At 34.3% G+C, this 12,740-nt stretch overlaps 1 protein-coding gene across 5 annotated transcripts in view; it reads left to right on the top strand.

Annotated features, from left to right (window-relative positions):
- LOC119000751 (lysine-specific demethylase 6A-like) overlaps nt 1–12,740 on the top strand; it is a 209,031-nt gene that overhangs the window by 183,106 nt on the left and 13,185 nt on the right. For all 5 annotated transcript variants that reach the window (XM_037065878.1, XM_037065882.1, XM_037065880.1 and 2 more), the window contains 3 exons: nt 5,734–5,863; nt 7,624–7,729; nt 8,132–8,337. In XM_037065878.1, coding sequence (XP_036921773.1) covers nt 5,734–5,863; nt 7,624–7,729; nt 8,132–8,337 — 442 coding nt within the window. The remainder of the gene's footprint in view (nt 1–5,733; nt 5,864–7,623; nt 7,730–8,131; nt 8,338–12,740) is intronic.

Genomic DNA, 12,740 nt, shown 5'->3' on the forward strand with positions numbered 1-12,740 from the left:
TTAAGTGCTTTCCTTCTGTGCCCACTTCATTGATTTTTTAAAAAATTTTTATTGTTGTTCAAGTACAGTTTTTGACTTTGGAGAGGGAAGGGGAGAGAGAGGGAGAGGGAGAGGGAGGGAGAGGATTCTTACACTGAGGTAATTAGATATTACCTGTCTGCTTCTTCGATTTGAGGATCTGACTCTCTCCATAGGTTTCAAAAATTCATATCCATTCTTTGTATGAATAGATTCTTTGTTCCTATTTTTCTGTATTCTCATATGCCTGTTATTCTTATACAACTTTCTCATGAGTCAGTTCTTGTAGAGTTCTTTCACATGCTTTATGTTCAAGTCTCCCTCTTCTTTATGTCATTTCTAGATTTCTATCTTCAGTATTAGCTATCATCTCATCCATTTGCTCCATTGTGTTTCCTGGGCTTGCTAGTGCATTTCGGTTTTAATTTTTTCATTGCTTTTAGAGAGAGAGAATGAGAGGGGGAGAGAGAGAGAGTGAAACATCAATGTGAGAGAAATATCAGTCATTTGATTTCTTATATTTTTAGCAGCTAAGGATCAAACTTATATCTTGAGTATGTATCTGGACCTAGAATTAAAACCTAAACATTTCTAACAGAGGACACTCCAACCAACTGCGACATACTGATTAGGGCTTGCTAGTTTATTCCTGGTATTTCTTTTTTTTTTAAAGATTTTATTCATTTACCTTTAGAGAGGAAGGGAAGGAGAGAAGGAAAGAAATATCAGTGTATGGTTGCCTCTTGTGCGCCTGTGCTGGGAACTGGCCTGCAGCCCAGGCATGTACCCTGACTGGGAATCGAACTGTGATCCTTTGGTTCACAGGCCCGTGCTTGATCCACTGAGCTACGCCAGCCAGGGCTCCTGGTATTTCTTTATTGAGTTGATCTTCTCTGAAATTTCCATTTGGTTATATTTTAAGAGTTTTGTTCTCTTTGGTAAAGTATTCATTTTTGTTTATTGATTTTATTTCTGGTTTCATTAAACTGCCTGTTTTCTTGCATATTGTTTTTCATGACTATAATCATGAGTTCTCTGTTACTTACATCACATATTTCAGTGTCTTTAAGTTTGGTTTCTGAGATTTTTTTATTTTCTTTCTGAGCTGCTTTGCTAATTTGGGTATTTATGATACTTGGATAAATTTTGTCTGTCTTAGCATACATGAGTGTTACTTCTCTAGTAGATTAATTTGAAGAGGGCCTACTATTATTTTCCAGTAGGTGATGCTAGATCACCTTTTTTAAATCCTTCGTGCACTTTTGTCACTTTTAAGATATTTCTAGGGCAGTAGAAACCGGGTAGACAGGTGTCTCCCCTGTGATCTGGTTGTTAACCTTCCAGGGAGCCAATCCTGCAAGGTACAGTGTTGTGCAGTGGAGCTCCAAATCTTTGAGCTCCCAGTGCTGTCTCTGCAACTAGATACTGCTGTCATTGTATTTGTGTGGGAGGTTAGGGGGGAACCACAAGGGAAACCTCTCTGTTTATTAATGTTGCCGACCACAGAGGAAAAGTTGCCAACCAAATCTTGCAGACCACAACAGAAAAAAAATTTTTTTTTCTCACCCACCAACAACCTGGCATGTCTTTTTCACCTCATCCCTCAACCACCTCTCATCTAGCCTTCATTAGTCTTTTCTTTGTATCTTGAGTATTTTTCCTTCCTTTTTATGTGCATTTATATTGTCCTTTTAAAATCCACATGTAAATAGAGTCATATGGTACTTGTTTTTGTCTTAGTGACTTATTTTAGTTTTCATAACATCACTTAACATCCATCAGTACTGAAACTAATTGTAAGATTTTATTCTTTTTATAAAGCCAAACAGTGTTCCATTGTGTAAATGTGCCATGGTTTTTTAACCACTCATCTACTGATAGGCACTAGGGCTGTTTCAAAATCTTGGCAATTGTAAGTAATACTGCAAATGAACATAGGGTTGCATGTAGTCTCTCTAAAGAGTTTCAGGTTTTTTGGATAAATTTGAAGAAGTAGAATCACTAGGTCATAAGCAGTTCCATTTTTAATTTTTTGAGGATCTTCCATACTATTTTCCATTGTCTGCATTCCCACCAACAGTGCACTAGGATTCCCTTTTCCTCACATCCTCACCAGCACTTGCTTGTTGATTTATTGATCATGCCCATTATGACAGGTGTGAGGTGATGTCTCACTGTTGTTTGAATTTGCATCTCTCTGATGGCTATTGATGTGGAGGATCTCCTATCTGTTGTCATTTATGTTTTTTTACAGTATCTGTTTAGATCTTCTCTTCATTTTTTAATTGTATTATTTGTTTTTGGTGTTGAGTCATATAACTTTTTTATAAATTTGGATATGAACCCTTTCTCAAATGAGTGCATCATTGGTAAATTTTGTTCTTTATTAAGTAGGTTGTCTTTTTGTCTTTCTGTACAAAATCTTTTTGTTTGAGCATCAGCTTTTTTAACAACCTCCTTTATCTGGGGGTACTTATTTCTTAAAAGTTACCAGGCATTCCAGCTTCCCTGTGATAAGCCATTATTCTGAATGTTATCCTGAAAGTTGAAGTTGAAGTTTGGTGCATTGAAAAATTATATAATGAGTGTTCAATTATATTTGGTAGAAAACACCAAAGCCTGGAAAATCTTCCTGTTTGCTTTCGGGTAACTTTTTGTGTAAAATGTTAAGACATATGAGAGGAAAGGTAACAAAGAATTGAGAAATGTAATAGACTGTCACTCTGTGAAAAGCAGCTACGTTCTGCTGTTCTTAATATGAAATGACACTCAGAAATTTATTTCTTAAATGGGTTTTATTTTCTTTCCACAAAAAAAAAAACAAGAATTAAAGACTGAGGGGAACTTTCTGACAGTATTCTGTTATACAGATTTTCCCTCTGCTTTAAACGTTAATGTATCATTTTAAAAACAAAAATTCTTCCTTGAAACAGAATTCTCATACCTTACAATGCACTCATTTAAAATGTATGCATTCATTTGAATGATTTTAGTATATTCCCAGATATGTTCAACCATAACCATAATCAATCTGTACATCTCATTTTTGAAATGTATGGAAACCTTCTTTGCAGCATCAAATTAGTTTTTAGAGGGTTTATTTAGGGGAAGGGTAGGGACTTCAAAACTACTACAGTGAGTTTTACCAGAGATGAGTAATTTCATTTTGAAAAGTTAGAAATACCCAAATAGCAGAAAGGGAAAAATAAAAAAAGACAGAGGAAATAAAAGAATTGGTTCTGGAAGTAGAGGATTATTCTGAATGTTATCCTGGAAATTGAAGATTAAATTATTATTAAACAGCCAGTGTATTAAGTGAAAACTGTCATGTTAAATTGAGCTCTGTTAATTGAATAGGCGCTTGCTCTGGGCATGAATTTTAGTTCTGATTATGCCAAAAAAGTTTTTAGAGAGTTAATTTCTCTGGGTAACAAACTTCTTGAAAAATAAAATAAATTTTGTGTGAATTTATGCATATAGCATCTTTGAGGTTTTTTTCTTATAGGGAATTATACAAGAATTTCTTCCCACACAATCGTGGTTCGATTCCTAGTTAGGGCACATGTATCAGATGCTAATGTATCAGTCAGTGTGGATATTTATACTTTCCATTGCTTGACTTTCTTCATATTTCTATTTTATCTATTATAGAACTATATATAGAGGCAGAATTTTAGTAGCTTTCACTTCTGTCATTTTTCATGTTGTGGATATTAAATAAGCTTGAGTTCTGATGCCACTAACTGCATAAAAAACATTTCAAGAATAATTAAACACTTGAACTATACTTTATAGTATTTGAAAATATTGCCCTGGCTAGTATATATAGCTCTGTGAATTAAGTGCTGGACTACAATCCAAAGGGTCTCTGGTTTGATTCCAACTCCATACACAAGCCTGGGTTTGGGCCAGGTTCCCAGTGAGGGATGCACAAGAGGTAACCACACATTGATGTTTCTTTCCTTCTCTTCCCCTCTCTAAAAGTAAATAAATAAAAGTTTTTAAAAAAATAAGATAATATGTATGTTATGTATCATCTGTTTTGGAAACAACTCCTATGTAAACTAAATCACGTTCTGTTAAATAGAAACTGACTAATACATAATTCCCATGAAACCAGCTTTTATTATGTCGACATTATAATTAACTAATTGCATTTGTATAATGGAGACATTTGAATTCTCCCTCTGGCAGCCTCAAACAGGATTATATATGCTTCATCAGACTTTGTGGACAGATGCTAAAGCCACATACTGATTTAGTACTTACTTAATTACTAAAGTGTAATACTTAGTAGGATATATATTTGTATATTTTATTCAGAAAAATTCAGTAATTTAAAAAATGTTATTAATAACCATAAACTCCATCATAATTCCTTCTTTGTTGTAGTTTAAATGGAGGTTGTACATACTAGGTACTATTTAATATGGTATTGCAAAAGCTGATAAATAATTCATTTCAAGACTTACTTGCACCAAAAGGCCTAACTTAGAGGTTTTTCTTTGCTTTAAGCAAATATAAAGCTAAACATGAAATGGTAATGCCCTTCATTTGTGTCATATAATATGAAATTTAAATGAAAAACATAATTTGTTCTTAAGTATATGCAGTTCCCGATGTAATGGTTTGAGCAAAAGTAAAGTTTATAGTTATTTGGAAAATAATAGAATAATTAATAAATACAAGATTAACTTTCACAGACTCATAACTGTAAGTCTTTTTTTTATCCTACCCTGTATATTTTAATTAATTACAATCTGTCAGTTTACTAAAGTGAAGTCTTGCTAAATATTACGGAATTGAACAAGATAATCATTTTTTTAAAGATTTTTAAATTTATCTTCAGCCCTGGCTGGTGTAGCTCAGTGGATTGAGCGCGGGCCTGCGAACTACACAATTGCGGTTCGATTCCCAGTCAGGGCACATGCCTGGGTTGCAGGCCGGTTCCCTGCAGGCCAACTCCCAGCAGGGGACGCACAAAAGGCAACCATACATTGATGTTTCTCTCCCTCTCTCCTTTCCACCTCTAAAGATAAATAAAGAAATAAAATCTTTTAAAAAAAATTATCTTCAGAGGGGAAGGGAAGAAGAGAGGGAGAGAAGTATCAATGTATGGTTGCCTCTTGTGAGTCCCCTGCTGGGAACTGGCCTGCAGCCCAGGCATGTACCCTGACTGGGAATCGAACTGTGATCCTTTGGTTCACAGGCCAATCCACTGAGCACAGCTCAATCCACTGAGCTACACCAGCCAGGGTGAGAATCATTTTTGGTCATAGAGAACAAGTGGTGTTTCTAAACTTTGAAGTGGTCATATAGGTATTCTGGAAATAATTATATCATAACAAATCTTACTATGAAAACATTGGTATCTAAAGCTGGTTTTTTGCACAGGTTACTGTTTTAACTTTAAATGAAAATCTAATGATGAAATATACTGATAACCTAGGTTACCTATGTTTTTTTTTTATTTCATTGTCTTTAAGTGGGAAAATATGAAGAGAAAGAAATTGCTCCATAATTTATATTATTTTATCTTCATTTTGTAAGAGGTATAAGAAATCAGCTTGAACATATGGTGAAAATAAGAGTTATTCTGGTTTTATTAAAAAATAGATGACCAATATTATAAATGATTTTATTTTTAATAATGCCTATACTTAAAAAGAGTTTTCAAAATTAATATCTGATAAAGTTCTACTTATTATTTTTCAGGAATTTGGGTAAAAATGGCTTGTCTAATAGTCACATATTTTTGGAGAAATGTCCACCTCCAACACCACCAACTTCACCATACCCACCTTTGCCAAAGGACAAATTGAATCCACCTACACCCAGTATTTATGTGAGTTTCATTAACTAATCAGACAGACATCAAATGTTGGATTTTGTCTTTTAAAGATACGTTTTAAAACAATGTAAATGAAATGTATTTTACAGGGTTAGGTAATAATTATTTACTCAGTAAATGAGTATTTTGCTAAAACATATTTGTATACTAAGGGATGGATGACACTCTTATCTCTCAATCTAAATATGGCCAAAACTTATTTTTTTAAATAAAAATTTTACTCTTAGACAAGGTGTGTACATGTTACTTTTGATTGTTTTGCCCTAGTTTAGTATATGCAAAAGACAACATCCAGTTTATAAAACCTAAACCATTTATTCTGCCTTTTTTACAGAACATGTAGTTAACCACTTGTATATTCATAAAGTTTTTGAAGAATTTAAATTTAAGTGTTCTCTCATATATGGAATGGGATTATATAAGAACAGCAAAAGATCATTTTTGTATCAGTTTTTGTTAACATGTTTCTAAGCCTAAAGTCTTCCACCTGCTAAATTGTATGGATCTTCAAGCTCAGTTATTTTTTTTTATATTTTATTTATTTGTTTTTAGAAAGAGGGGAAGGGAAGGAGAAAGAATGGGAGAGAAATATCAGTATGTGGTTGCCTCTCATGTGTCCCCTACTGGGGACCTCGCCTACAACCCAGGCATGTGCCCTCACTGGAAATCAAACCAGTGACCCTTTGCTTCACAGGCCCATGCTCAATCCACTGAGCTACACCAGCCAGGGCCATATATTTTATTGATTAAAAAAAAATAACATTTCGATCTTGGCCAGGAAGTTTAGTTCGTTAGACCATCATCTCCTTCCACCAAGATTGTAGATTTAGTCCCTGGTCAGGGCATGTACACAAAACAACCGTTGAATGCATAAATAAGTGGAAAAATATCTCTCCCTTCCCTACCTTCCTCCCTCTAAAATCAGTAAATTTAAAAAAAAATTTGTAGCTTTAAAAAGGCGTGGTAGAGAATATAAAATTGGTGGGTACATGTGGTGAGATACTTTAAAATAAATGTAAGTGTGCTTAATTTTAAATTTGAGTCTGAGTGCTGTTTTTAATTTTCAGAAATTTAAGCATTTGATATAAAAAGTTGATAATGAGTTAAATTTAAATTATTTCTCAGAGTTTTTTTCCTAGAGTGTTTGTTATCAATCCTTAGTACACAAGTTAAGAAAAAAAATTTGCGTTAAAAATTAAAGATTAAGTATTTAGAATGATTTTACAGATGAGGTGATTTTAGAGACTTGCTTTTTGTGTTTTCGGTTGTGATTTTAAATATTTTAATGGGCTAGAATTTATTGATCCCTTAAGGATAGGAAGGTTCTGACAATTAGATGAAAATAAATCTTTCAAACTAAATTTTGGAACAAAAAATACAAAATGCAGACTCCTCTTTTATGGATCATAGTGAATCATTTTGTATTTTGATAATACTCTTAATATCATTGAACTTAAAATTTTACTTTTCTCACTTTTTTATACAAAAATTATGGAATTATAGTTGAAAATACGCTCATGAAATATTTTTGAATGCTAAAATACTTAAGTATATTTGTAAATATTTTGCTTTAAGTGGTTAGTAACATCATTTCAAGAATTATCAAATTTAAAATATTTGTCTAATGGGGAAATTTATATAGTAGTTGTGTCTTTTGCAGATGCTAAAATGTTTGTTTAATGAAAAGTAAATACAAGTTTGTGGTGTAATAGTTCATCTTTTTTGAGATCTAACAAAGCATTTTAATTTTACAGTTGGAAAATAAGCGTGATGCTTTCTTTCCTCCATTACACCAATTTTGTACAAATCCTAAAAACCCTGTTACAGTTATACGTGGCCTTGCTGGAGCTCTTAAATTAGGTAAAGGTGTCTTAAATATTTTCTTTAAAAACCTGGGCAGAAAGCTATTAATGTTTTTTCAATTTTTGAGTTTTTAATGTTCTTTTTCACAATGTTAATACATGCCATCAATACTGATGACTAGCAAATTTATAGTTAAATTTTTATTTTAATTTAGTGTTATTACGCAGCATGACTGGGTTAAGATAACCAAGATCCTTTTGTATATAAAATACTTGTGAAATTAGATCCACTTTATAAATTCTCTCATTCCTTGTTACACTTCATGATGAATAGATCTGGTGCTTCAAGGGGCTGCTATGAAAATGTGGTAAAAATCCATTTTCTTTTAAAAGTGCCTTTGAAATGTTCATTGTATCAAATTTAATTTTATTAATTAATGTTATTTATTTATTTATGAAGACCTTGGACTTTTCTCTACCAAAACTTTGGTAGAAGCGAACAATGAACATGTGGTAGAGGTAAGGACACAATTGTTGCAACCAGCTGATGAAAACTGGGATCCCACGGGAACAAAGAAAATCTGGCGCTGTGAAAGTAATAGATCTCATACGACAATTGCTAAGTATGCACAGTACCAGGCTTCCTCCTTCCAGGAATCATTGAGAGTAAGTGTTTATTTCCTGGATATTATTTTTCTTTTTTAACAATCTGTTTACTTTATGTAATTAGGTTTTATAAATGCTGTAACATACAAATTATTAAAGTTTTTAAAAATTTAAACCAATAGTTTATAACTATTGTTAATAGAGAAACTTACTACCCTCTACTTTTGAAATGTTTTTATTTAGAACATTTTAAATAAATGTTTTTATTTAACATTAAAAATAGTTAACTGGAACTTGAAGAACGATTTTAATATGAAGAAAATTATGTGAGTAGTTCTCATCTTCTTTTAGTCAGTGAAAAAATGTTTTTACTTTGTTTCATCTGAAAGAAACTTCAACAGGAAACATCACCACCCTCCCTTCTTTGAAAACAAGTGAAATCAAATGGTATTTGTTTTTGTGTGTTATTTTATTTCATTTGGTGTCTTCCAAGTTTATGCATTTTTGTGGCATTTTTTACAGTTTATTTTTAAAGCGAAAAGGTACTCCATTATTGAGTATATAACATATTTTGTTACCTTCATCTATTGATAAGTATTTATATTATTTCCACTTTTTGGCTTTTTGACTGATACAGCTATGAAAATTGGTGTACAAAACTGTTGTAATACCTGCTTTTAATTTTAGGTCTTATAGCCAGAAATTGAGTGAAATACCATAATTGTACCGTGTAGCCCAGGGCTTGTGTCCAAAGCTTTTACATTACTGCTTTGATCTTCTTGGCTGTTATTTGTCTGTTCAGTCTTTCTGCTGCTTCTTCACTGAGCTTTGGAAGAACACATTTTCCAGAAATCTGTCATTTCCCCCAGGATTTCAAGTTTTGTGGCCTATAGCTCTTCATGATAATATCATAGAATCCTTTGTGTTTCTAGGCTATAAGTTTCAATGTCTTGAGTTTTGTTTCTGATTGTGTGTATTTGGGTTGTCTCTTGGTTTCTTGATGAGTCTGCTTAAAGGCTTGTCCATTTTGTTTGTCTTTCAAAGAACCAGCTCCTGGATTTGTTGAACCCTAGAACTGTGTGTTTAGTCTCTACATTCTTTAAGTGTGCTCTGATTTGGGTTACTTCCTTCCTTCGATTTGCTCTGAGCAGTCTTTGTTGTTGTTCTTGAAGTTCTGGCAGGCACAAGTCAGATTTTCTCTTTGAAATGTTTCTATCTTCTCTGTGGGCATTTCTTGCTAGAACTTCCCTCTTGTGGCTTCCTTCGCTGTGCCCCATAATTTTTGGATTGCTGTGAGTCCATTTTCATTTGTTTTCAGAAACTCCTTGATTTTTTCTTTAATTTCATTCCTGACCTTTTCATTGTTTATGCTATTAAATCGCCATGATTTTGAGTGTTTGAGGGCTCCTTATTTGTTTCCAGAAACTGTTTGATTTCTTCCTTAATGTCATTCTGGACCTATTCATTGTTTAATAGCGTGCTATCAATCACCACGATTTTGAGTGTTTGAGGGCTCTTTCCTTCAGATTGGTTTCTACTTTCTGTCCCTTGTGGTCAGAGAAAATGCTTGATAGGATTTCAATTTTCTGGAATTTGTTGAGGCTTACTTTGTGTCTCATCATGTGGTCTTTGTTTGAAAATATTTATGTGCATTTGAGAAGAAGGTGTACTTCTCTACTTTGGGAAGAAATGCGCTCTCTGTCTATGTGAGTTGAGTCCATTTGATCTTGAGACATATTCAATGCCACGATATCTCGGTTGCAATTTTGTTTGGAAGGTTTGTCCATTTGACATTGGGGTGTTAAATCCCCAACTGTAATTGTGTTGCTGTCGATCTCTTTCTTGAATTCCTTCTAGATTTTCCTTCTGTGTTTGGGAGATTCTACTTTGGGAACATATGTATTTACAATGTTATTGTTTGCTCTTTCTATTCCTGTTCTATGCATATTTTCTGTGTGTCTTATCTTTAGTTTATTTTATTATATTTTTTAATTTGCATTGATTTCCAGGTAGTTTTCTGTCTTTTATTCCCATCCCAGCACAACTCCGCCCACATTCCTCCCCAGCTCCATCCCATTTCCACACCTTCTAGTTTCTGTCCATGTGTCCTTTTTACTCATTCCTGTAAACACTTTGCCCCTGAAATTTCATCCCCTCTGCTCACTTTCAGCCTGTACTCTATTTCAGTGTATTTAGTTCTATTTTGCTTGTTTGTGTTGTTATTTAGGTTCCTGTCATAGGCAAGTTCATATGGTCCTTGTCTTTCACTGCCTGGCTTATTTCATGTAGCATAATGTTTTCCAGTCCCATCCATGTTGTCACAAAGGGAATAAGCTCCTTCTTTCCGCTGCCTAGAATTCCTTGTGTAAATGTACCACTGGTTTTGATCCATTCGTTTACTGATGGGCTCCTAGGTCGCTTGAAACACTTGCCTATTGGAAATCTTGCTACTAGGAACCATCTGGTGCATAGGTTCTTTAGGATAGATGTTTCAGACTTCTTAGGATTTAATCATAGCAGAGGAATTTATGGGTAAAAAGGAAGTTGGTTGTATTCTTGGTTTTGTGAGGAAATTCCATATTGCTTTACACAATGGTTGCACCAGTCTGCAATCCTACCAAACATGTTCTAGGGTTCTCTTTTGTCCACATCGTCTCCATCACTTGTTTTCTGTTTATGTGTTTATGACTGCCATTCTGACCCATGCGCAGAGGTATCTCACTGTAGTTATCATTTGTATCTCTATGATGGTTGGTGAAGCTGAGCAGTTTTTCATTTGTCTGTGGAATCTCTGTAGGGCCTTCTTCAAGAAGTGTCCAGGTCCATTCCCTATTTTCAGTTGTTTTGTTATTTGTCACCCTACAGTGGACTTGTGTGAGTTGTTCATATATGTTGGAGATCAAATCCTTGTCTGAGGTATCATTGGCAAATATATTTTCCTATATAGCAGGTTCTCTTTTCAATTTAATTCAGTGTTCCTTAGCCATGCGGAAGATTTTCTTTGGATGAGATCACATTGGCTTCTTTCCTTTATGCCCCTTGCTGAAAGGGACATTTCACTGAATATTGTCTGTGTGGAATATCTGAGATTTTTCTGCCTGTGTTCTCCTTGCAGGACTTCCATAGTGTTATGGCTTATATTTAACTCTCCCTTCCACCTTGAATTTATTTTAGTGTGTGGTGTAAGTTGGTGTTCACATTTCATTTTTGGTTTTGCATGGAGCTGTCCACCTCTCCCAACACCCTTTGTTGAAGAGGCTATTTTGATGCCACTTTATGCCACTACCCCTCTCTTTGGAAAAAAAACGGAAAGTGGAGACGTGAGTGTATTTCCCCCTCTCTGTTTTTTTCCATGGGTCTTTCTGTCTTTCTTTTATGCAAGTACGAGGCTTCAGTGACAGTGGCCTTGTGATACAGTTTGATATCCTGTATTGTGATTCCTCCTACTTTGCTTTTCTTTCTCAAAATTCCTGCATCTATTCAGGGTCACTTACGGTTCCATATAAGTTTTAGAAGTTGGTTCTAATCTGTGAAATATCCTATTGGTACTTTAATAGGTATGGCATTGAATATATAAATGGCTTTGTTTGGTATGGACAGTTCAATGAGATTACTTCTCTTTGTGTGTATGTCTTCCTGAATTTCTTTCTTCATTGTCTGTATAGTTTTCTGAGCATGTATCTTTCACCTCCTTGGTTTAGGTTTTCTAGGTAATTTCTTTTTGTTGTTGTAATATCAAATGGGATTTAATTCTGATTTCTTTTTGCAATCTGTTGTTGTGGGTATATAAACATTTCTTTGTCAAAATTCCAGAATAATGACTGTGCATGCCACTGTTTTGCCAATTTCACTTATGTGTTTGAGCAGTTGTGGGGGGAGTCTTTGGGATATTCTAGGTACACTAACCTGTCACATGCAAAGAATGAGAGTTTTGCTTCCTTCTTTCTAATTTGTGTGCCTTTTATTTCTTCTTCCTGTCTGACTGCCACTAATATGTTGAATAGGAATAATGACAGCTGGCATTCTTGTTTAGTTCCTGATCTCCTTAGGACAGCTCTAAGGTTTTGTCCCCTGACTGTGATGTGGCCTGTAGGTCTCTCATAGGTGGCCTTTATTATGCTGGAGGAATGCTCCCTCTATTCCATCTTGGATGAGTGTTTTAATCATAAATGGGTACTGTATCTTATCAAATGGTTTTTCCTCTGTTGAAATGATCATATGATTTTTGTTATTTTGTTTTGTTTCTCATGTTTTATGATTACTGATTTGTGGATACTGTACCATCCTTGCATCCCTGAGATGCATCCCACTTGGTCACGGTGCATGATCTTTTTAATGTCTTGCTGGATGTTATTTGCCAGTCTTTTGTTGAAGATCTTAGTGTTTGTATTCCTCAGTGATATTGGTCTGTAATTTTCTTCCTTTTTTGTGTCTTTATGTGGTTTGGAGATGAGGATGGTGCC

Source organism: Sturnira hondurensis, unplaced genomic scaffold (genome assembly GCF_014824575.4).
Source record: "Sturnira hondurensis isolate 20B ecotype Veracruz unplaced genomic scaffold, ASM1482457v3 Scaffold0016273, whole genome shotgun sequence".
Taxonomy (NCBI): domain Eukaryota; kingdom Metazoa; phylum Chordata; class Mammalia; order Chiroptera; family Phyllostomidae; genus Sturnira; species Sturnira hondurensis.